The 25810-nt window shown below is 35.7% G+C and overlaps 2 protein-coding genes and 1 long non-coding RNA gene across 4 annotated transcripts in view; 2 read left to right on the top strand and 1 right to left on the bottom strand.

Annotated features, from left to right (window-relative positions):
- The window catches only part of LOC149741888 (dynein axonemal heavy chain 3-like), a 40044-nt gene extending 15477 nt beyond the window's left edge, over positions 1–24567 (bottom strand). Inside the window, exons 1-39 of one of the 2 annotated variants that reach the window (XM_089893171.1) lie at positions 24320–24567; positions 24171–24262; positions 24019–24095; positions 23720–23948; positions 23524–23651; positions 22756–22943; positions 22490–22655; positions 22026–22155; positions 21672–21782; positions 21095–21233; positions 20933–21037; positions 20388–20518; positions 19966–20164; positions 19779–19900; positions 19641–19722; positions 19493–19585; positions 19274–19434; positions 18619–18826; positions 18407–18540; positions 18147–18347; positions 17876–18071; positions 16869–17063; positions 16594–16782; positions 16342–16470; positions 16077–16277; positions 15835–15960; positions 15595–15767; positions 15300–15528; positions 14908–15060; positions 14486–14624; positions 14130–14328; positions 13740–13968; positions 6460–6601; positions 6159–6389; positions 5643–5854; positions 5411–5578; positions 4788–4875; positions 1944–2074; positions 1787–1887 (exon numbers count right to left, since the gene is read on the bottom strand). In XM_089893171.1, the coding sequence (XP_089749297.1) occupies positions 1787–1887; positions 1944–2074; positions 4788–4875; positions 5411–5578; positions 5643–5854; positions 6159–6389; positions 6460–6601; positions 13740–13968; positions 14130–14328; positions 14486–14624; positions 14908–15060; positions 15300–15528; positions 15595–15767; positions 15835–15960; positions 16077–16277; positions 16342–16470; positions 16594–16782; positions 16869–17063; positions 17876–18071; positions 18147–18347; positions 18407–18540; positions 18619–18826; positions 19274–19434; positions 19493–19585; positions 19641–19722; positions 19779–19900; positions 19966–20164; positions 20388–20518; positions 20933–21037; positions 21095–21233; positions 21672–21782; positions 22026–22155; positions 22490–22655; positions 22756–22943; positions 23524–23651; positions 23720–23948; positions 24019–24095; positions 24171–24262; positions 24320–24478 (6086 nt within the window). In that variant the 5' untranslated portion in view covers positions 24479–24567. The remainder of the gene's footprint in view (positions 1–1786; positions 1888–1943; positions 2075–4787; positions 4876–5410; positions 5579–5642; positions 5855–6158; positions 6390–6459; positions 6602–13739; positions 13969–14129; positions 14329–14485; positions 14625–14907; positions 15061–15299; positions 15529–15594; positions 15768–15834; positions 15961–16076; positions 16278–16341; positions 16471–16593; positions 16783–16868; positions 17064–17875; positions 18072–18146; positions 18348–18406; positions 18541–18618; positions 18827–19273; positions 19435–19492; positions 19586–19640; positions 19723–19778; positions 19901–19965; positions 20165–20387; positions 20519–20932; positions 21038–21094; positions 21234–21671; positions 21783–22025; positions 22156–22489; positions 22656–22755; positions 22944–23523; positions 23652–23719; positions 23949–24018; positions 24096–24170; positions 24263–24319) is intronic. The other variant, XM_089893170.1, reaches the window with a different exon arrangement.
- On the top strand, positions 9–2194 carry LOC149741890 (uncharacterized). The gene is made up of 2 exons (XR_016386717.1): positions 9–1130; positions 1780–2194. It is a non-coding gene; the product is annotated as an uncharacterized LOC149741890 (long non-coding RNA).
- LOC149741889 (uncharacterized) lies at positions 7536–13741 on the top strand. The gene is made up of 8 exons (XM_089893180.1): positions 7536–7957; positions 11301–11511; positions 11590–11962; positions 12030–12067; positions 12307–12427; positions 12500–12549; positions 12980–13161; positions 13289–13741. Exons 1-8 carry the CDS (start codon positions 7724–7726, stop codon positions 13421–13423), a joined length of 1344 nt encoding a protein of 447 aa, XP_089749306.1. The 5' UTR covers positions 7536–7723; the 3' UTR covers positions 13424–13741.
- Positions 24568–25810: the final 1243 nt, after the last annotated feature.

Here is a 25810-nt window from a genome sequence, read left to right as displayed (position 1 = left end):
ATCTCACAACTAGTGATGTACCGAAGTTTCGGTTTGCCGAATTTATTCGGCCGAATCAGCGATTTTGACAAAGATTCGGTTTTGGCCGAATCGTGCGTAAAGATTCGGCAAAAACCGAACTTTTTCAGAGACAATATAGATAGGATTAGCAAGAACTTGCGCAATTTGTGAGATAAGAATTAAAGAATATTTGCAACAAATAAGTTTAATTCAATTAATCGTCATGCTTTATAGCAATGCTAATCATTTCGGATACGGTTCTATGGGCTATGGCACACGCGCACTTTGATAAACTTCGTCATATTCGCGACCGAATCTGCTCCCGATCGTCGATAAAGAAACACTCGCTTTTTCTCTCTTAATAGTGCACGCGTCTGCTCCCGATCGTCGATAAAGAAACACTCGCTTTTTCTCTCTAAATAGTGCACGCGTCTGCTCCCGATCGTCGATAAAGAAACACTCGCTTTTTCTCTCTAAATAGTGCACGCGTCTGCTCCCGATCGTCGATAAAGAAACACTCGCTTTTTCTCTCTAAATAGTGCACGCGTCTGCGCCCGATTGTAGATAAAGAAACACTCGCTTTTTCTCTCTAAATAGGGCACGCGTCTGCGCACGATCCCCTGCACATTTTTAGCACAAAGCAGAATACAAAATGTAAAAGTAAAGTGTTCGTATAATTTTTTTACTCTCGGTATAGTTTTCAGGCAGTAACCGTGAGTAGTTTAAATGCAGGTAAATCGCGATTATGTGAATTTTAATTGATGTAACTATAAGTGCGAGGAGCAAAGCTATCAGAAAATTAGAACCAACACAAATTGTAATGTATTATTGCTAAGTATCGTCCCGGCCGAGCTTGGACAGAAGCCAAAAACGTCGATTTTAGGCACCACGCGAAAATCAGAGTTTCGTGAATCCCAGTTGCAAGATATTAATTTTACACCTAAAATATTAAATTTAAAATTTATATACACATGTTACGTTATGTAACATTCAAAATCCAAAACATTTCATATAAATCCGACAATTTATATACCACAGGGCACAGGCTGCTCGCAAATTAGACTGAGGTTAGCATTTCGTCAGTTTCCACGAGAATAAAATCAGAACAATTGCTTCCCTTACTAAGTGTTGTAAGTATACTATCGCATGCGTCTTCCTTTATTTCCCAAGCCGACGCAGAGCGTAAAATGAGACGCTCATACAGGATGTTTTTTTCTTCACAAAAGTAATTAATTTTTTTTGTTTGCGTGACACAGGTTTTGTCAATGGTTACGCCGTCACAGTAATGAATTTTTAAGTTCTCGAATTAACTGCTCGTCCGTGTTGCAATAAAATTAAATTTATCTAATCCACGCTCGTCCGTCACCGTTGTGCTTTTCTCCCAACGATTTACCTTTCCTGTAGTTTTAGTTCGTAAATACACACGTTATTACGAGACTAATGTTTCCCACAACGCTTTATTGCCACATTAAAGACTTATACTGAAATTGTTGAACTTGTGTGTGACACGGTGCCTATGATAAAGTATTTTCCTTTATGTCGTTTTTACCGACCGCCCGTCGCCGCAGGTTCGGATGACGTCATAAACGATTCGGTTGATTCGGCCGAATTGATTCGGCACAAATGTCCGAATATTCGGTTTCGGCCGAATCGTTTTTTTAACGATTCGGTACATCACTACTCACAACACAATCTTATGTTGATTCATTTTTCCTGCCACACTACCATAGAAAGGGGAACAAAAAACCAAGCGTAACAATTTAAACCCTCATTTTATAGACTTTACCTGCTGACAGTTGCTGGAGAAGCTTGTTCCAAGTTTTCTACCTCAAACATCATATTTTGCCTAGAATCCATTGCAATTATTTCACCACTCATCAGACAAAGCTAAAAATAAAATTTAAACGATCAAAAAACACAAACATAATTTGCCGTCACCCAACCTTTTTGTTATCATCAAGTACAGTGTTTAAGTTTTCCACCCACACAGCATCAACTGGACCATCAAATATCAACCACTTTCTGTTTTCATCCGTGCTATTCGCATGTGCTCGGAAAGTTGTTGCAAGAACACCTAAGTAAGATTTAATAGTTAGTGGTAATTTTGTTGGTTAGTAAATTTAACAACAATAATTAAAAACATAAAAGATAAAAATGTGGCGCATAAAAACAAAATAAAAGGAACTGATGAGAAGTTGAGTACTCTGGCACATTAGTTAGTTTCTGCCTTTAGCCCAGATGATATTGGATGCTTGAGAATGCTATTACTGTGACTCTGTAATCATATGTCATTGTGCAAAACATTTGCTTTTAATCAAAAGTGGTCCTTCATGGATTGTCAGGCAGACATTAAAAATAATCACAGTCATACACAAAGTTACTTAATATGTGGTAATTCGTAAGCGAGCACAAGGTTTATAAGTATATGTTATGTGCCTACTGACTGCCATGACTGCGATTTTCGAAAATTTCGATCATTAGGGTCGTAAACTGAAGATAAATTGTACTTTTGCAAAAGTTATAAATTTTTTACAGTCCACCCAAAACTGTTATTGCAAGATGTATGTAAACATGCTCACATAGCTGTAATGAGACACATTTTAGAGGATTCAACAATGAACTGAAATCCCGATATGTATAAAATTAGTTTATTCGAACATTCTACAGTACATGGTATCACTTTACCAAATAAATAAAAGCAGTAAATGCAATATTTCTTATTGTAGCATATTACAGTTCATTTAAACAAGTGTATATGGTAAAGTTGGACTATCTACTATAATTTTAAACCAAATATCACACCGAAACAATATTTATAATGGAAATAGAAATGATTATCTATCATATCATTCAACTCGTCAATAATAAATGAAAGTTATTGTGTTTCTTGGGTCACAATAACGAAGAATAAGGGATTTTCCAAAGCAAAAAGACAGGTAGTAACGGTAAAACAATAGTTGTTAAAACACGCTTATTATACAAAGAAAGAATTTTTGAATAAAACGCGTGACCGTTACACCCTACAGACAATACAATATAAATTAATTAAACAATATCTTAATTGTAAGAGAAGTGTGCATAAGGACACAGCCCGTACATTACTGCATCTAAATGTTAATTATAATTTTTTAATTTAGAAATTTTGTTTTATAGACTTTTTTAAAACTGACTTACAAACGTTGTTGCTTGACATATTATTAAACAATAATTATAATAAAAGGTCACTTGTTTTACCTGCATTCCAGTCGAGGAACGGTAAAAATAAAGTTAAAGCTTTATAGACTTTTATTATGGCAATTTTATTTTCAATAAGAAATAAATACCTGAAATTGTCTACTATTAAGCAACATAAGTAATAGTATGTTATAAAACATTAAACCAGAAAATGCAAACAAGTTGCAGTATCTATTTTCTTGTATAAATGCTAGCTAAATACAATAGTTCTGATCCAATTCCACTTCAGTGAAGCACTAGTTCTCACAGCATAAACTTAACTAAATGAATGACAATTACGTATCCTTATATGTTTGATTTTAATATTTTTTTTTTGTTTGAATCTTGGTTTATCTTTTATGTATTAGCAGGAATTCTAATATGGTGTTCTGTTTCATACATCAACGACCTGTATAGAGGCCTGCCTTTAAGTTACCACATATTCAACTTAATAAGTTTCATTTGGAGGAGATTTGCTATTTTTGTAGTGAATTGCTGATGTTTTTAGATAACCTATAAGCTACCCCTGGGTTGAAGAACCCCTAGCAGCGAACCCAGACGCACTAAAAACACATAAGAATGGCATTATTTGGTTATATGTTTATATTTTTCATCAACCAAAATAATAACTTGCCGCAGTAAAAACAGCTTTGCCATTCTGGCTTGGCTGATTCCACAAAACTATATTTATTTTAAATTTCCACTTTTTTTATTTCTTTTTAATTAAACTTCTAATTTAAATAGCTTGTTACCTATAAATGTGAATGGTACCTTTAGGTCACATTAAAGCAACTCTATCTTTATACAAACTTTGATCTTTTTGTTGGTATAGAATAAAATACATCTCGTAAGACAAACACTGTATTAACTGTCTGGTGCAATCTTGGGGAATTTAGAAGCGGTGCTGCCCCTAGCTGTTTGAGGATTTTAACTAAACTACATACATTGACAAAACTAGGTATACATCATCTGTCTTTCTGTTCCGTGTCGGAAACATTACGTTTACCTGTTAGAAATAAGACAAACTGTTTCACGAAAATCAGTTTATATAAACTTCTCGGCAACATCAATCTATAGGTATATGCGCATGACCGGGGAGTCCGCATATAAATACAAAATAGCTCTGGTTGAATGAATGGATAAATGCAACTTACTTTATCCTTGCGTGTTCGGAACGAAAGTCGTTATAACACGGGTGTCCATACACCTCGTGCCATTTACGAGCTACCGTGCATGTTACTTTGTGAATCATAATATTTTTGGATATTTTTATTTTTTCATGAATGGCTGATAATTTCTGCAACCCATTAGTGACCACTGGGTTGAAGCAATTGCGGTTAAGTGTCTTGCCCAAGAGCACATGCGCGCACAATGATATAGCACCGACGAGCCTTGAACCCTTTACCTCTCGGTTGCAGGTCGGCATGCACACTTGACATTTTTTGGTGCTTAAACACTCGAATTTTACCAAACCTTATACAGTGAGTATCAATGCGGCCTAATAAACATTTTAAGCCAACCAGCAAATGCTAAAGGCATTGTGCTGCGTTGCGTACAATCATTAGTTAACTTACCGTCCGACCATTCATGAGACACCGGATCGAAGCTTCCGTATAACTGAGCCATCGTTACAGCCTTCGGATTAATAACCTTGATTTGAACCTATACATACATATATTATATATATATTGTACACGTGAAACCAGCGCCGTTTTGTTATTGAAAGTTTATAATTTATTTCGTAACGTCACTGGAACTTCTTTGTCAAGTGCTTATTCATACATATTAGGCAATGGGAAATAGCGCAATAATCACGAATTTCATTCCGTGACATCTTGAAAAACATTTTACATTATAACAGGTATATATGATTTATATTGCACTTCCCGCCATTTCTACACAGATGCTGGTTGCGCACTGAACTGAGTTCTAGTGACTTTACGGGAAATTATAAATAACATTACTATATAGTAGATAGGGTTAAACGAGACCCTTAAGCACATTTTGCCCAAAACTTCCAGTCTCAAAAAATGCAGTAATTGTCCATCATCAAATGGGTAACAGTAAAAGTAGATTTACAAAAAGTTCCGTCTTTACCCGAATCACGGCTTCTCCCACCCTACTATATCGTCCAGGATTCGGTGATGGTTAGGCTTTAATAACAATCAATTTCATGGATTGGTTATTAAGTACTTACGGCATGTTCGTCCACCTCATCCAGGACAGAAATCTCACCAAGAGCTGCATTGAGCACACGATATGCACTCGTCTTTCCCGCCAGTGCCTTACCCACCACCATGTAACCATGTCGAACTTTCATCATCTCATACAGCTGGAAAACTTTTTCTATGAACCACGGGTTGGGCTGCAATTATTAACCGACGTTTAGAAAACTGATGAAAGATAAATCACGAGCTAACACAAGTTACTTGTAAATTCATTGCAGTAACATTTCTCCGTATCGCTTTGTCCAGTATCCCGTGTTCGTGTTTTAAAAGTTTTACACCAGGAAACAAGTCGGAAATTATACCATGGAAGAGAGGAATGTCATGTGAGAGAAATTTAGGAAGATTGACATCAGTGATGGCTTTCAACATCAGTTCGTCCTCTCGATGATCAATATGCGTCAATTTCAGGTTGCCTAGTAAACCACATAATAATACGTTATTTGTCATCAGCTTGTGTTCACAGTATCGTAGGCTATTAGAATACCCCGATATTTTTAATATATAGTAGGGTGGGGGAAGACACAATGTCCTAAAGTTCTGATCATTCAGCACACAATGTCCTAAACTTCTGATCGTGTTTTAAACAATTAACAACGGTCTACGGGTGTCGGGAGGATGTTGTTATACAGTTTTTAAATATTCTTTATTCATTACCAACTGGGCCGATAAAGAATCGAAAGGTGTTCCATCTTCCCCAGCCCTATATATATAATTAACCTGCAGTAGTAAGTACTGATTTTACAGCTCGCATTCCGTAATCATAATGATGCTGTGATGAAAGTTGTTCCGAACACAGTCGGTAAGTTGCCACTATTTTAGTTGCCAGTGTTCGGGCCGCCAAGAAACCCATCGAGTAAAGTGAGATTTCAGCAATCAGTGCGTAATCCGGAACCATCATCGCGACCGTGCGAAAAAGAACTTTTAGATTGTCCGGCAGTTCGGCCCTTCCTAAAGTTCACAATGAATAAAAATCGACACGTTACACGTAAGTTTTTTGTTGCTTGTTACAATAGCTTACCTGCATACCCAGGATTCATAGTGATAAATATAGTGCAAGACGGATCCAACGAAATTTCGGTTCCTTCAAACACAAATTCACTAACTTGATCAGCAACAGCTCGTTGAATGGTTTGTATTTGTTGTGCGACAACTGAGAGAACCTGTTAACAAACTAATTGTAATAGAAGTTTAATGTTCGAAACTACAAAACCATTTTAGCCAGGTATTACTCTTTTTTTTACTCGTGGTCGATGAATTGTAGGTCATAATATATTATGCGCGGCGTGAGCCAAACATCATGTTCCTTCGCAATACACGTGGTATTGGTAATTTTATTCGTAACGATGTTGTCTATTCTTAATATCGTACGTGTATGTTGAAACACACGACATTTCAATGCGATGGCAGCATACATCGCTTGAAAATTAAATCAGAGTATTTTATATGCTGTTATCGCAGGGAGAGTTTAGTTTCCATTATTAAACGCATGTGCCGCGTGATGATATAGTAGGGTGGGGGAAATGGGACACCTTTGGCAGGTTGAAAATGTGTCCCATCTCCCCGCCCCCCACCCTACTATATAACAAGTTTGCGTTATTAACCGCATGCGCCGCGTGATGATACTGATATAACAACCTTACCGAGACGCGGCTGCGACTTGCCTTATGACACATAAGCATATGCCACTTGTAATTAAAACACGAATCACTATACGAAAATATAACTACGTCACGGATTAACGGAGTAACCGGATGATATCACCTTTGTACATAAATGAAATAAGTTTCTATAACATCTAAATATACAGTAGCTGGGTGCGTTAGAGTCGGAATATCAAAAAAATAAGTAAGTTGATTGTTAAAGAAAACATCATGCGGAAATGTTGGATTCAGGTGATAACGGTTTCCCATTTTACCCCACAGTACTGTACCTCTTTAATCTTATGCGTGCACACATTTACAATATAAATACACCAGGGGATATTATATATATACACAGCAAATAGTCGATCAGGTCTCATGAGTTTATTTTTTTCATTGGACCATTCCGACAAAATCACATAACATGTGTGTAATAGCGTGGATAGGAGATTATGTACAAATATGGTTATCGTTTAATCATGCATTTCTTAATACGTAACAATTGGAATTAGAAATAGTAATGCGTAATACATGAGTCGTATTCCGGCCTTTGACAAAACAATTAGTCTTTCAAAAAGCGAGACAAGCGTATCAGAGAAATTTATCTGCAGAAAGTCTTGGTAAATTGCTAAATATTCAAAGATGAAAACGTTTCTTGCTGTGGTTGTGAGTTTAGTTGTAATACATTGTTCTCTCGCTGCAAACTTTACGAATCACTATGTCAACTGTGGAGTAGACTGTCTTCAAAGATTTCTTGAATGTAATATCGAAGGTAACAAAGAAACAGGAATAAAATGTGCCAAACCCAATGAAACATTTATAGAAACGTTCTTTGGTGGTACATGTCCAGATGAGGCACATTGGATATTTTCAGCGGTATGTACAAAGCATTTAAAATCCAGTTAAAACTATCTACACTTTAATATTACTCCAAAGAGGTCATAAATATACTGTTTAGCCGGCTATAAAGGTGTCTAAGAAGCGATGTAAACATGTTTACCCTATATTACTTCTTCGGCCTATATAGAGACGAAACCGTACTGCTTCCTATAACGCGCAAGTTGTTTAACAGATTCTTATAAGCAGCTTCGTTTATCTAGACACTGTCGTCATTACCGAAAAGTCGAATATAGTTAAAGTAGGTATCTCCGCCGAAATAAAATTATGTTTGGATGATTGTCTCTATTGGGGTAATACGGGACATGGAGTAAGACGGGACAGTTTAAAATCATTGTTATTTTTGATTAATAAAATAATTCATTAATAGGGATACGCGTAAATACTAGTGATGTACCGAATCGTTAAAAAAACGATTCGGCCGAAACCGAATATTCGGACATTTGTGCCGAATCAATTCGGCCGAATCAACCGAATCGTTTATGACGTCATCCGAACCTGCGGCGACGGGCGGTCGGTAAAAACGACATAAAGGAAAATACTTTATCATAGGCACCGTGTCACACACAAGTTCAACAATTTCAGTATAAGTCTTTAATGTGGCAATAAAGCGTTGTGGGAAACATTAGTCTCGTAATAACGTGTGTATTTACGAACTAAAACTACAGGAAAGGTAAATCGTTGGGAGAAAAGCACAACGGTGACGGACGAGCGTGGATTAGATAAATTTAATTTTATTGCAACACGGACGAGCAGTTAATTCGAGAACTTAAAAATTCATTACTGTGACGGCGTAACCATTGATAAAACCTGTGTCACGCAAACAAAAAAAATTAATTACTTTTGTGAAGAAAAAAACATCCTGTATGAGCGTCTCATTTTACGCTCTGCGTCGGCTTGGGAAATAAAGGAAGACGCATGCGATAGTATACTTACAACACTTAGTAAGGGAAGCAATTGTTCTGATTTTATTCTCGTGGAAACTGACGAAATGCTAACCTCAGTCTAATTTGCGAGCAGCCTGTGCCCTGTGGTATATAAATTGTCGGATTTATATGAAATGTTTTGGATTTTGAATGTTACATAACGTAACATGTGTATATAAATTTTAAATTTAATATTTTAGGTGTAAAATTAATATCTTGCAACTGGGATTCACGAAACTCTGATTTTCGCGTGGTGCCTAAAATCGACGTTTTTGGCTTCTGTCCAAGCTCGGCCGGGACGATACTTAGCAATAATACATTACAATTTGTGTTGGTTCTAATTTTCTGATAGCTTTGCTCCTCGCACTTATAGTTACATCAATTAAAATTCACATAATCGCGATTTACCTGCATTTAAACTACTCACGGTTACTGCCTGAAAACTATACCGAGAGTAAAAAAATTATACGAACACTTTACTTTTACATTTTGTATTCTGCTTTGTGCTAAAAATGTGCAGGGGATCGTGCGCAGACGCGTGCCCTATTTAGAGAGAAAAAGCGAGTGTTTCTTTATCTACAATCGGGCGCAGACGCGTGCACTATTTAGAGAGAAAAAGCGAGTGTTTCTTTATCGACGATCGGGAGCAGACGCGTGCACTATTTAGAGAGAAAAAGCGAGTGTTTCTTTATCGACGATCGGGAGCAGACGCGTGCACTATTAAGAGAGAAAAAGCGAGTGTTTCTTTATCGACGATCGGGAGCAGATTCGGTCGCGAATATGACGAAGTTTATCAAAGTGCGCGTGTGCCATAGCCCATAGAACCGTATCCGAAATGATTAGCATTGCTATAAAGCATGACGATTAATTGAATTAAACTTATTTGTTGCAAATATTCTTTAATTCTTATCTCACAAATTGCGCAAGTTCTTGCTAATCCTATCTATATTGTCTCTGAAAAAGTTCGGTTTTTGCCGAATCTTTACGCACGATTCGGCCAAAACCGAATCTTTGTCAAAATCGCTGATTCGGCCGAATAAATTCGGCAAACCGAAACTTCGGTACATCACTAGTAAATACCACGAAATAATACTGTACGCTTTGAAAATCTAGTTTAAACATTTTTTTCTTTCTCTACTGCTTTAGTTTTGATCATGTTATCCGCATTGTATTATTATGTAAAGAATTGCCATTGTTCGAACGATAATGGGTATTGTTAGAATCCGAACAACTTTGGTATTACTATTTCACATTTTGCACAGGCTACCCCTCATAAACTATCTTTAGATAGTGATTAAATTTCAACCTTTTTGGGGGGAAACAAATATTGAACGAAAAATAAATCCATCAAAATTTTACAATAAAACTATAGGCCCACACAATACAATGTGGGGAAGAGTGGACAACACAATTGGGAATTTATGTATTCATAGTTTCCTGTACCTTGTAGTTAACCCACCGAGGGTATTCTTTTGCTGTTTTAATTTTTAATTTAGGACATGTTGACCTCTGTCCATTTTTCTCAAGGATAGTACAGGTCTTTACTATGATTTAACGAACACTTAAAAATAGCAACTTACTATTTTGCAGTAATCCGGTTTGACACGCATTTTATAAAGTCGTAATAATACTATCGAATAATTCTGTAACATTATTCTTTTGATTATCATTAAATGTGGGTCTGTAAAAAAAAATGAAAAAAGTCTCGTCTACAAAAGTGTGCCATCTTCTCCCGTCCAAGTATATTTATATATAGTAGGGTGGTGGAAGATAGGATCTTTTCATTCTATATTCTCGTCTTATTTAGTAGTAAACGAAGAAATTTCAAAGAATTATGAAACTGTTCCCTCACGACTCCCATAGACCATTGTTAATTGTTTAAAACACAATCAAGATATTTGGACATTATGTCCTTAAGGTGGTCCGATTTGGTAGTAAACGAAGAACAGTTACAAAATGTATCCACACGGCTTAAATCGACCGTTGTTAATTGAATACAACAGGATCACGCTGTTGAAATATAATCTGCTAAAGATGTCCCGTTCTCCCCCACCATGATGTATTCGTTCAACATCGAATTTTAAAACATTAGTGACGGTCTTTGCTGAGCGCTTTGTTGGGCCGTGAAAAGGCTTTCGATTTATACTGTAACTGTAACATTTGTTTTTTCTGTCCTCAAACGGGCACCTATAGGCGGAATTTAAAAAACAAACCGTCCTATTTGCCAAATCCCGTCTTCCCCTACCCTACTATATAACAGTGAACGTTTTGCGTAATATTAAAAAAATACAGGGTTAAGAACTCCTTTGTTCAAAATACGTACGCCCCAAAGTTAGTAGGTACGTCCAATCCCAAGACAGTTTTTCCCACGCAATCTGATTTTAACCTTGTTACAGATCAACCAACAATGTAGTGGGAATTGCTACGATGCCACAATTGAGGCAAATTACACATGTTCTGTATCGAATAGCACTATTAAAGTTGCTAAATCGCGCTGTTATAACCAAAACTGTTCTGGAATATGGCTTGAGATAAATTCAACAAGTTGTAATGCCAACTGCGGCGGCGGAGCTCAAATAAAAACTAGAAGATGCTTTGACAAGAACGGTATGTCTATATATTATGTTAACAGACATAAATAACGAACAGGCATAATGGCTAACATTTTGTTTTGTTCCATGCAAGGAAACATTACGAAGAGTTCATACAATTGTCAAGGAACAAACGGCGATAAGACGACACAGTTAGTAAATGTGGTCACCTGCAATACTCATGAATGCCCGGGAAACAATTATACAACAACAATCAAACCAAGTCCCTTAAGTGATAGTCTACCCATGTATATATACATTATAATAGGCTGTGGTGCAGCTTTCTTATTCATTGTAGTGGTAATTGTAGTTTGCATAATATGTTCAAAACGCAAACCAAGCAAACCTCAACCACACAAAACAAAACAGTTTGATACTGTTCTAACAAATGAACACGGTTCACTATCGTCACATGAAACAAAACCTGAACCACTCAAAACCAGTCCACACGATTTTGATCAAAACAGGTGATGAATATTATTAAGATTTGTACTGATTAGAATAACTAACACTAATTAGTTTTATAATTTATAGGAAGAGTGAAAAGGAAACATTGGAAAGTGGTACAAACGGTAATGTGCACACAGGGTATATGCGGGCTATAATACTCGCTAATGTGTTATTAGAATAATAATTTCTTGCTAATAATGAAGGCAGTTTATTTAATGACCAGTGTTAACCTAAATTAAGTTATTTAAAGTGGTATTAAGGAAAATATTATTCGTTTTGTATCTTCACATTATCTATAGGTGTGAACTTTCAAATGCTGTTTTACAAAGATAAAAGTAATAATCGTAATTTACATTTATAGCAACAGATTGTGAAAGTGGTGGAGTGGTCATAGATAATGATGTGATATCTTACATCACAATGCATAGCCTTCGAAAATCAATACCGGAACCCGATTGGATACCAAGTGTTGAACTATATGGGTAAGAAAATAATTACCCGACGTTATTTATGTAATTCGTTATACGATAATCTTCATATTCATTTTTTTTCAGCAAAGGCGACAACCTAGTCGCATCTTCAGCAACTGATTCTGAATCGTGGGGTAAGAAACTTCTGGGTCAAACATCGCAAAGAAAAATTTAAATTTAATAAAAGTCGTAAAACCTTAAACACGAACCTACACATTTTGTGTGTAACTGCGGTAGATAATATATGATAGGGCGGGGGAAGATTGGACACTTTTAGTTCTATATTCTCGTCTTAATCAGTAGTAAACAAAGAAAATTCAAAGAATTATAAAACTGTGCCCTCACGACTCCCATAGGCCTTTGTTAATTGTTTAAAACACAATCAAGATATTTGGATATTATGTCCTAAAGGTGTCCCATCTTTCCCATCCTACTATAAATAAAGTAGTCAAGCGATTTAAAGTCACAAAGTGACAGCTTGTTGTATAAACCCACGTATTCTGCTTATGCACCAAATGAAGGGGAAAAATAGTAAATGTTTTAACCACACTAATTATTATAAAGAATCTGAGTCGAACGATGAAAAGGAAGGAAACCCGAATATAAAGCGTGAAAGAACCCGCAAGGTTCGGAAAAGCAAGAAGACAAGAAGAACTTTGAAACAAGTCCCCACAGATATGGATAAACAATACGACGTGCCAAACGTGTTTCCAAGTATACCCGACATATATGCAGTTAAAACTGAGGTAAGATTTTATTGACTGAAATACCCAGAGTTAGTAAACACTTTAGAAATATCCAATTCTGACTATGTCGGAACATTTGACTACGTCGGGACAAGTGAAATGTATAAGTTGCTATTTACTTCTATAGGTGAACAATACTACACCAGAAGGCTCCGATTCTGCTTACGATAGTTTAAACAACATCCCAAAACAACGTTTTACGTCAAGACCTTCACCCGTGCCGAGAACCAGTCGTATTCGCCACAATAAAATAACATTGTGAGCAAAATTAATTCAAGCAAACAAATTTCCCACCAAGCCAAGCAATTAAACTTTCATAAAAAAAAAACTTTTTTTTAAGTTTGTTTAAAACGAAATTCAGCGCAATATAGTTGAACCATATTTCTTTAGATGTTTACTGTAATAGCAAACACTTGCAACATTGTCTTTGATAATCTGTTTAATAATTTTACATCGCGCCTGACTTAATTTTAAATCGCGCATGACTGGAGTACTTGCATGCGCCGCACGCGCACACATTGCACGCGTTATAAGTAAAACTCCTAAACATGGTTATTGGTAATATTAGGACAACTAACCTCCAGATCGATACGGTTAAATTCATCAAAGCATGCCCATGCACCAGATTGCGCTAATCCCTTGAAAAACTTCCCCATGGCTTTGTAATCTAAACCATCTGAACAGTTGAATACAACGCATTGCTTAGCTACAGCTTTGGCCAAATCTTTGCAAGTCTCAGTTTTACCCGTCCCAGCTGGACCTTCCGGAGCCCCACCCAGGTTTAATTGCAGTGCACCCATCAATGTCCTAATTATTTAAATATTTTTCGCGCTTAATTGTAAATAAATCGTGTTTCGAGCTTACACAATTTTGTTATATTTTTGGGAAATATAATAAACATAGATTACAAATCGATCTGTAAAACCAATTTGTTACTTGCTTGAAAAGGTAAATATTGAAGAACTAACCGGTAACAACGTTCAGTTAGTGGAGTTATGACCAGTCGTCCAGTATTGCCAAGATATTCGTAATCATACGGGACAGTTGTAGAAATCATTCTGACAATAACAGCCGAATTTTCCCAGTAATATCTCATTTGCGAAATCCATTGAAAATCACGAACGTCACTTACATTGTCTTCGGATAATTTGGCAACAACATCTCGGGCTAAAATGCAACAAGTTCAACATCACGCGCCTTTTTAAGCTTTGTTGTTTAGTTTTAATGATTCTACTGCATTTGTCTTAAGATAATGCGTATGATAAGGTTGTGGTACTGCATATAATGCGGTGTAATGTTACCGTATATGTACAATAGAAATTACCGTGCACATCTATAGTCACTAAAGCACCCAGAGTGACTCGATCCATATTACTGAGCGAACCACGAACCAACTGAATTATATCATCGATGTGACTTCTGCAAACACTTAAGTATTTTTCCAAACCTCCTTCTTTTATAGCCTGCATAACGAATATAAATCAAACATTACAACTTTTTTATGTCGCACACAAATACGCTCAGTATATTTAACATTATATACAAAAAGTAGATCTTACCGCTGACTGTGGGTCCAGCTGATAATGGCTTACTTTACTGTGAGAGATATGACGTCACACAGGAAAAGAAAGCCATAAAGAGCCTAAACACCCAATACTGGTAAAGATGCGTGTTTTTGTTATCCTTTTCTTTGATTTGTAAAATCATCATGTCGTGTATTGCGCAGATTTGAGCAAACATATTTACCTGTGTAACTTCGGCGGTCCAATATATTATGCTTGTAGCTAAAACAATTTGACCAGGCCATCGCAAACACCAGTGTTTAAACGGCATTTTTGGAAACGCATCGACCGCTCGTGACATCGATTCGTTAATACTAAGTTTCATTCCTTGTTCAACCTGTAATATCATGCTATTTATGTAAATAGTTCAGGCTGTATTATGATTACATAACCATGTATACATTGGTTACATGAACTACGTGTTATTTATATCAGATTCGTTGAAAGTGCCAACCTCCAGGCATGGCAACATACTGTGTGTACTGCATTAATATACACACAGGAATGTAAAAGCCATAGCTAGAACAGAGCATTACTGGATAAATAACACTTTGATTGAAAACTCAAGCTTCTAACCTGTAAGAGCCATTTTTCCACAAGGCCACCTGCCTCGCAAGGGATAATCGGATGAACAAGTTCCACTTGCTCCCCTTCGGCTGATTGCATTGCAACAATACGCTTGCTGTCAGTGAAAACCAAACACGCAATTCCTTCAAAACATTTCTTGAGATGAGGTTGCACTCTGAGTGGATCTCGTGTTTCTGACAATATTTCTAACAGTTCATCGTTGGACAGAAAGAAAAATCTTTAGAAAAAAAGTTATTGTTAGGATATTAAACACATGGTACAAATAGAAGAAAATTGTTGTAACCTTGGAAAGTAAATTCTTTTCTTTTCTAAATATTCGTTTAGTCCGTTTTGTATATTTTCCAATAGAGATTCGGAGCTTTGAAGTTTTTTTAACATTCCCTGTTCAGAAAGTACAACCATAGCTTTTGTGTTCTTTGCTGCGCGGGTCATTATTTCTTTGTAATCCGTGTCGACCTAATACGAATGAAACTTGTAAAGACGGCATAGAAGCTTATAAAAATAACATCTGCAATATGTTTACTTGTGTAAAAAGTTTCCCTTGCACAGGTATTTGATTGCGAATGTCTTCAGATCCAAATATAGGTTCCAAATACAACCATGCTGATTGAACTACAAGCCAACTTTCAATGATGTCTCGGGCTTTTTGCTGTAAAAAGTTGTTATAACGACTGTCGCTACTATGTCGCGTGGGGATAAAAATGTTACATTTATTCATAACATGAGCTATTAAATCTTGCAATTTAATCTTCATATGTTAATTACCAGAGCATTCTCCCATGATGCAATTTCATCAACGAACGGCTCGATGAAAGGCGATCCTTTCATTGTGTGAGTTTTCACGATATGGTCGTCTAAAAGCATTTGAATATCATCAACGGAAGAAAGGATTTTAAGATTTGAATCCCTGTACGGTACAAGCACGAAATCCACTGTGTCCCAATCCTTCTTCATTCTTGTCAAAGCCTATTTCAAATATAAACACATAAACGTTTAGTAAAAGCTGAACAAACATATATTTTACTTATACCTTTTCCAAAGCATATTCTTTTCTCGCTTGGTTACTTATATGAGTAAGATCATCAAGATGGCGTTCCAACTTTAATTTAAGAATTTCGCTTAATGGAGTGTTGGGTTTGGGAGCCATGTCGAATCCGATCTAACAAAGTTTGATGACATTCAAAATCATTTACTATGTAAAAGTTAAAAATAGTACAATCTTACGCATAATAATCGCTCGCTAAATATTTAAATTTAATGCATAACTGTATTTATATCATACCCGTTCCGACATTAATTCCCAATGCCTCGTCTTGATACCAGGGTTGCACATTGCATTTATGATCGGCATGTTTAATCGAAATTTTTCAAGTTTGTTTTTAATTGTCGCAGCTGCTTTTAATGGACCCATGAGATCGGGATGTTGAAATCGTTTCGTTAACTTGTAACTTGTTTTCCACAGATCTTGTATCTACAGAACTCAAAGATAAAAAATGTAAATCAATATGAGAAGTGCCGAAACGACATGCGGATTTTATAAATGCGTCTCAAACTCACCGTTTCGTCGACGACTTCTGCATTTACTTCAAGTAATGGACCATTCAGCCACTTATCATGCATGCTATTAAACGCAACAACGTTTTTCCAGAGCTTTTCAAATGGTTCCTTTTTAACAATAAGTTCTTGTATTTGAGGATACGGACTGACGTGTCCGACGTCTAGCAAAATTTCTTCTTTGTTTATTTGTTGCTTCTGAAAATAAAATCTTGGCTAAACAGATGTAACGAGAGCTATATATGGCAGGGTTGGAAAGACGGAACTCGGAGCGATACGAAGCTTATTTTTAGTTTTTACAGGAACCCATTTAAATATAAACAAAAAAAAGTTGTAGTATTTATCGACAGCATTCTCCAATGCCAATTGTTTCTACAATAATAGGTAACATGTTAAACACTATATAGTAGGGTGGGGAAAGATGGGACACCTTTTCAATCTATTTTCTTTTCCAATTTGGTAGTAAACAAACATTTAACGATTTTTTTATAAAACTTTATCTTCACGGTTCCCATAGACCGTTGTTAATTGTTTAAAACACGATCAGGATATTTAGTTATTATGTGTCAAAGGTGTCCCATCTTCTCCCACCCTACTATAGCAGTTGGAAAGAAAATGAATGTTTAAATTTAATTTTCAAAGCGTACAATATTATTATTTGTATTAGTTATTTGCGTGTATTCCTAATAAAGAATTCTTTTTTTTTTAATTAAAATTAACACCGATTTTAAACAGTCCCGTCTTACCAGGCCAGTTTTCGAAACTCTATGACTACTCCTGGTGTGCGAAACGTTAAAAACTCCTGGTGTGTTTCAATATATATTTCTTTGAGTTGCTGTTTGAGTTGCAATTAATAAAGGTATGATAGTACTAATTCGTAGTATCGCCCTAAACCAAGTCATATATGTTTTGATTCTGTAAATATTAGGCAATATAGCCTTAAAGGGTCCCGTCTTACCCCACTCTATTTATTATATAAGTTCCCAAACATATGAATGTTTAAATTATACCTCTTCAATAAATCCTGTGATTTTTTCTTGAATTTTATTTAAAGCATCCACATAACGTTGTGCTTCTCCCATTCTTTCCTTCCGTTGAAAATCCCGAACAATTTCAGCGACATCCTGAATTCGTGTTTCCAATCCACGCTGCCATGTGTTTAACTTGCTCACCTTTAAATCATGTTCTTTCTGCAAGCGCTGTTCACTTTAAGTAAGAGTCCGTGTTTAATCGAAAGTTTTTTGACCTCTTAAATTATTGTGCAATCGATTTTTTTAATACCTGTTTCGTATAATAGGAATAATTCGTTCAGGCCATGAAAACGTATTATCATTAAGCAACACATCTTCTTTTGATAAAATCGCATATTCCATGAGAAAGAGAAGATTGCTCGATGCAACGTCGAGCTTTTCTTTCATCTTCACCATTTCTGTTAAAGCTAAGCCATCCACGTATTCTTGCAATTCCACCAGACCAACAGTGCTGTAAAAAGATTATATTATTTCAATCTGGTAAAGAAGACATATTTTCCCTGTATTTACCTTATAACGTGGGATGTAATTCGTTTCACTATTCCATCATATGTGGAACATATTGAACGGTTGAATCGACGTGATATATTTACAACTGTGTTTATCATCATTGTTTGTAGGTGATGGCTTCTGTTAAGTAACCACTGTAGACAAATGTGAATCGGTTGATTAAATCGAGCGTTCTTTTAGACTACTATGTACTTAATATAATATGTTTATACCTGATTTAATTCTTTGCAGTCGAGAAGGAAAAGATGCATCGAGATGTAAACAGGTAAACTTCCGATGCTGCTCGACATTGAACGCAGTTTTTCCAACTCTTTGACATAACTTCGTAGCGGGGGCTCTCTTTCCAAAAAACTCGCTACTTTGCTATCAGTTTGTGATTTTAACAAATGATTGTAGGTTGGTTCATATACGGCGCGATATCTGCAAATAAAAAAATAAAAAGGTGGCAACAAGCTTTTATAAACTATATCATTATAGTTATAGGGTGGGGGAAGACGGGACACCTTTCCAAGACTGGACACATAATATCCAAATAACCTAATCGTGTTTTAAACAATTACCAAAGGTCTATATTATGGCGAGGATACGGTTTTATAATTCTCTGAATGTTCTTTGTTTACCACCAAATGGAACGGAAAAACAGAATAAAAATATGACCCATCTTCCCCCACCCTACTACATATAGTATAATTATAGGCACGATATGATATTGTCAGTTTCTCGTATTTCCCAGTTGTGCTTTTATAATAATTAACAACGTTCTTTTAGAGTCGCGTAAATTCTGTAAATGTTCTTTATTAATTGGGACGAGATTACAGTATAAAAGTGCCCTATCTTACCCTATTCTACCATAATATTGAAAGTTACCTGATAGGGCCGTGGCAATTAATTTGCGCGATGTCATTTATACGTTGTTTAGCGACTCGGACAATCTCATCATCAACTTGTACAGATGAAATATAAGATACTTCGAGAGTTTTTACTGGTTGAAATAGTAGTTGTTCGACTTTAGGTAGTTGTTGTACACTCTTCAACAAAATATCGAGTTAACATAAAAATGAACATTATAACACACACACTACTAACAATAACTATACTGTCTAAAGCCTGATGGATCTTGCTTATAATTTCTTTAAAACTTGGTTTAAAGGTCGTTGATGTGTGTTCCATATCTGCCAGCTGTAAAATTATTGATGTAATGAAAACTAAAAATAAAACGTTTGTTATAACGAACCATGAAGAATTTAATCGGGTGTGGCATCGTGGGAAGATTGAATCCACTTTCTTCATAACTCGCATCGTACTTATTCCCGCATCTGTAATATAATTATTAAATATAAGCATTGTAGTAAGTCAAATATAATTAACTTGCCTGTAATGTTCAAACAAACGTATTACGTCATGGATGGAGCTTCGAACAAGTTCTCTGATGATATTTGACATCAGAGTGGAAAGACAACCGAAAAAATGGTCCATTCCATTCATTCTATTCCCCTGTGATTTATTTTTATAACAGTTTATTTTTGTCCAGACATTTAAAAACAGCAGTTCATTTCAACCTGGTCATAATTACTCGCTGCCGATTCAACTTCCGGTTTGTTGTCTTGCACAATATCAGCACATTCTTGCAACCAAACAACGCGTAAATGTTCAGCTGCATTATTACACGAGATTTGAAATTCTTTGACGAATTCTTCGATTGTGAACGGCATTCTTGGATACAGTTTATCAATATTCACAAGGCGAAAGTCGTCATACCTGATACAATGTAAAATCTAAGTTAAAGCACACCGAAGTCACTTTTATTAATAGTTTTACGCTTGTCATTACCTAGAAGCTGAATCTAATAATACAGTTTTCGTAAAATTGATATTTTTTGATGTAGGGTTATATTTAAATCGATATTCTGCGTTATAGCATATTTCTCATTTGTTCCAGGTTAAATCGAAATGTCAATTATGTATTCTTTATTTCTGCTTACTTGACTTTCCAATTTTGTAATATCTTCAAGTTCACAGGGTGGTTTATGAAAAGTTGATTTCTTATTTGACCTCGGGCTCGTTTTAAAAATTCATACCAAGGATATCGCCACCTACCGGTAGCTTGCTTCGGCTGCAAATGCAGAAAACTCCTCGGTTTTTAACTTTATACAAAATATTGCAACGTATGTATATTACTGTGGGGGAAGACAGGACACTTTTAGTACATTATATCCAAATATCTCGATCGTGTTTTAAACAGTTAACAACAGTCTGTATAGGAGTCGTGAGATAAGATTTTATACTTTTTTGAATGTTGTTTGTTTACTACCAGATGGGAAGAGAAAATAGAACGTAAAGGTGTTTCATGTCCTCCACCCTACCATACATTCGTATAAATTGCTTTAAAATATAAAAATAATAATACTTAAAAATTATGTATTATGGATTTACTGGTATTTAGATAAATAAAAAGAGTAACAACAGAAAAAGAAAGAATAAAACGAAATAAAGTACACAATAATGTATTAAAATAAAAGTTAATTACCTTCCGTAACATGACCAATCCAAGTCGATCCTGTTCTGCTTTATCCAATAAAATATAATCAAGGACAGCTTTTTTAATGCTCTTCAGATAAAGAATATTAATTTCCTACAAAAAAATGAACGAATTTAACTATTGTTTTAAAACTTTGTAAAACATATTTACTTTAAGTAATTGGTCAACTGTATTCGGCCAACCCAGTTTAAGGCAAGATTTAATCATAGAAAGTGAGTTTTCTGTCCATTCGTTTGGTTTTGCAGAAATCATAGAATCGTCAATTGAGTTCGATAAAAGAGAGAAATATCTGAAAAATTATGCAATTTTATTCGAGGTATATGTAAACAATTATTTTTGCCCTAGATCGATCGACGATTGCCCTAGATCTTCATTTAAATTATATATAGTAGGGTGGGGGGAGATGGGACATCTTTAGCACATAATATCCAGATATCCTGATCGTGTTTTAAACAATTAACAACGATCTATGGGGGTCGTGAAGATATAGATTTATAAATGTTTGATTGTTCATTGTAACCTGATAAATGGGACGAGAAAACAGAGTTAAAAGGTGTCCCATCTTCTCCCACCCTACTGTACATCTACGTTTGTATAAACCTCGGTAATCGTATAGTTCGCACCATTTAAAAAAAACAGCCTGGATGTTGGGGTAACTGGCCAAATCAGGACTAAATCCTAGATTATCTAGGACCTTAAACCCAATAGAACAGAATATTGATCTTACCGCTCAGCGTGCTTTTCTTCTGGGCTCGCAGGTCGGGAAATGCCATGAAACGAGCACGTGTAAGGCGGGAAAATTACCTCAAGGGCTGCCCGGGTTGCTTCATCGTGTGTTCTATATTTAATTAGTTTTGTTTATTTGATATTGTTAATAAATATGAGCCGTTCAAGTAATACGCTTATAAAAGCACAGGTATACTCAAAGTTTCTTCCATTATGATAGAAATTGCTACGATTTGATCAATGACGTAAACACATAAAAATACCATGCATACAAACGTATGCGATGAACCCTTGGTTGCATGTACCAATATATAAATAAATAAAACCCAACATAACCATCAACACACAACCATACCGAAGTTCTTCTTCATCAGAACTTGGAGCGGAAGATTCTTCATCAGAGACGTCATCATCACTGGCACCCAACATCACCCCACTGTTACATGTTGTATGTTGACGACTTGTCCCACTGCTACCACTTGAACCTTAATAATTGCATTACTGATAGTACTGTGAGGTAAGATGGGATACTGTTATTGGCACTTAAATCTTATGTTTCTCGATCGTGTTTTAAACAATTAGCGCGATTCGTGGAGCTACGGTTATAAGATTCTTTAAATATTTTACTTTCTACCAAATGAAACAAAATTATAAAAAAACATGTGCCATTTTACCCCATTTCGCTATATTTGCCAATTAATTTATACTTTATAAATTTGAGCATAGCCCAAACATCATGGTGTTTATGCAATGCATATACAACGGGTCTAGAATAAAAGCACGTTGGAGATAAAGTATATTCATCATCAATAAACTTACACTCATCATCATTTGTTTCAATTTGTTTATCCGCACTGTTTGTTTCTTGTTCTCCATCGAAGTGTGTTCGGTGGAATCGAGACCGGACATGATACATTGAGCTTTGATGTTCATAAACTTCTACGTTTGAACTAAAATTATCTTCAGTTTCTCGAAATGCTGTTGTCTGTAGATTTATTTTTTTATATAATAAATATCGTAAACGTTTTTTTTTTATTTATTTATAAAATATATATTGTATTTTTTTAACATATTCTAAAACAGACCTGCTGTGCTTCATCCGTAACTTTATTGGCAGATAGGACAAGCCTTTGGTTCGAAAATAAAGCGGAATTGAAGCGATTTCTATTCGTGTTTGCAACTTCTTCATTTTGTTTCCAGCCAATTCCGTTGCAATGAAAGGAGTTGGAAACCTCAAAGTCAAAATGCGGCATTTTACGTTTATTCGCTGACCCTATAAACAATACAAAATAGGAATATAAACGTGCATGAGCGCATGGCTTATATATTGGATAGCTCGCATTTGAACCAGTTTATGGAGTTGGGTTGGACATTTGAATCTACCATTCTTATGGGCATATATCGGTCCTTAAACAGGACACTTTATAAACCGACAATTGCTTCAATTCATTAGTTTCTGATAGGTTGTTTAAATGAATAAATTTAACTTACTTTATCTTCGAATGGCCAGAAAAAGATGTCGTTATAACACGGGTATTCTGTTTCATACACCTCGTGCCAGCTTAGGTGGCACCATGTATTTTATTTTTTTCATTTTTTTACGTATAGCTCATAATTTGGACAACCCATTAGTGACTACTGGGTTGGAGCAATTGCCGTTAAGTGTTTTGACCAAGGACACATACGCCCACGATGGTAGCAGCGTCGAGCCTTGAACCCATTACATCTGGGTTAGAGGCACGCAAGCTAACTTTGCCACGGCGTTTAAAAAGATTCTAAAAAATAAATCACATACAAAGTTAAATACTGTAAAGTTTAATGTCATGTGAATGAAAAGTTAAATAATGACATACCATGTGATCGAAAATGTCCGTGGTTTGATGTAAATATTCTCTCACCGCGGTTGGCAATAACAGATGATTGCAAAGAACCTTGAGTAGCTGCACGACTTGTGTGCTTTGGGTGGAGCTTGGTAAACCTACTAGGACCATATGTATATTTTATTAATTAATTCAGTACCTTGTGATTACAATATGACAATACACATACATTGATCGGTCACTTCGTCCGTCTTTGTATTCCCTATGTATTTTGTTAAATGTTGGCTGGCGGGCAGATGCATTAAGTTGAATATCGGCAGTTTCTAACAACGGCGTGTAATTACATGCTTTAAACGTGGCAGTAGCGTGGGATGGTGGAAGTGGATGGTTCTTTGGGCATAAATCACGGTGTTCACGTTGTTTTCGACTTCGTTTATTTCTCAATTCTTTTTCCGTCACTGCAGCATGTTTATAACAAACTTTCTATTTCGATATTTATAATAAAACTGTTACAAATATTAAAAATACCTAAATGATACTTTTCAAACAGAATCATAGTCGATAGCTCTCTTGCTTTTGGACTGTAATTATTCCCGATAGAATCACTGAAACATAATTTAAACTGAGTTATAAACAGTGTATTGCGTCGTTAATTCCTAATAATCATTAAGTCAGTATACCTGATCATTCGGCAATGTTTTTCCTCCTTTGTTGGAACCGCGCTCGTCCAAGGTCCCTGTTGTATAATCTTTGGTTTGCCGCTCAATGTCGACTGCAAGTACTTGTTAGTAATGTAAATGTTAGTTTCATCGTTAAAACACATGACTACCTGTGGTCGATCCAGAGATGGAAGATTTTGTATTGTAGACCTTCTCCTGCTGCCCTGCCATGCTTCATACTTACGAGAAGTATTCATATTATACTCTATATTCAGTTTGTCATTGCTTTGGGCGCAAACAAATCTGAAATTAAGCAAGAATAAAATCATTTTGGTGACCGATATATCCTTTTCGTAAGTAAATGCGAAAGTTGCTTTTATACAAAACTTCTCCTAGAGCTGTTATCACTTTATGACTAACTGTAATACGAGTGACCTTTACGGTTACAACTTCGACGTCAATTAAATGCGTATTACATAACAGCTCGACCTGTTAACGATTGAAGGGAGAACCTTAAAATGAGAGAGAAATTATTTTAAAAAAAACTAGAATGGCCAAGCGATATGGGTGGAAAATTGTTTTTGTAAGCCAACGTTCATCGACGGCTCATTGACTGAATAACGAGTCAAAAGGCGCACGGAAAAGATATAAGTGAAAGCTCGCGATCGAACAATACCTATTGTGTTGGTCGCTGATGTTGGTTTAAGGTCCACAAACGGCATAATAATGTGCTTATGAACATTAACCTGTTACCATTGGTAACTGTTAAATCATATTTTAAAAGTTTAAAAACGAACCGTTTGTACAAAAAAAGTCATTATAAAACATCAAACAAAAGACGAGTAAAACGAGATTTGCTACAATGCTAACAACTATGTTTAAATTACAGATGTTGCCATTTTCGTAATAAAATTGTTGCTACAAACTGTATATATATAGTAGGGTGGGGAAAGATGGGACACCTTTAACACATAATTTCCAAATAGCCTGATCGTGTTTTATAGAATTATAACAATGGTCTGTGGAAGTCGTAAGGATACGGTTTCATAATTCTTGGAATGTTCGTTGTTTACTACCAAATGGAAAGAGAAAACAAGATGTCCCATCTTCCCCCACCCTATTATATTTAAGTAAATTGCTACAAACTGTGTATATAGTTAAGTAAATGTAGATCGCCCGTAGCCGACAAAACAATTCTACCGAATTGAGAGATTCGTAAAAATAAAATAACGTTTAAGATCTGACAAGATATTCTCCAGCTCGCTTATCAAAACTAACTTGATGTTTCTTTCTCCCTTATCATAAAACTGCCCTTAAAAATAAAAAGTAGAAACAAAAAAAACTTAGTTAACAAAAGACGAATTTAAAATTGGTCCTTTCTAGCATATTGTCAGTATTTAACTTCACGCACTTTCACATTGCGCGTACCTTTTATACATTTCATATTTCGTAACCAAGTTACCGTACGAATAGAAAAAGGTATTACCGGCCTCAACAATTACAAAATATCCCAAAGAACCATACATGACCCCGAACTATTATTGAATGCAGATTAAATAACATTACCTAAGCCGTAAAAAGTTTCCTTTTGGATTTAAACATATTAGTTGGGTGAGATAAGATGGGATAGCTTTAAATACTATTTTCTCGTCCCGTTTGAT

This window comes from Ciona robusta, chromosome 1, assembly GCF_009617815.1.
Source record: "Ciona robusta chromosome 1, ASM961781v2".
Lineage (NCBI taxonomy): Eukaryota > Metazoa > Chordata > Ascidiacea > Phlebobranchia > Cionidae > Ciona > Ciona robusta.
Note: the sequence above shows the minus strand (reverse complement) of the source record. Positions and strands in the feature narration are given on the sequence as shown.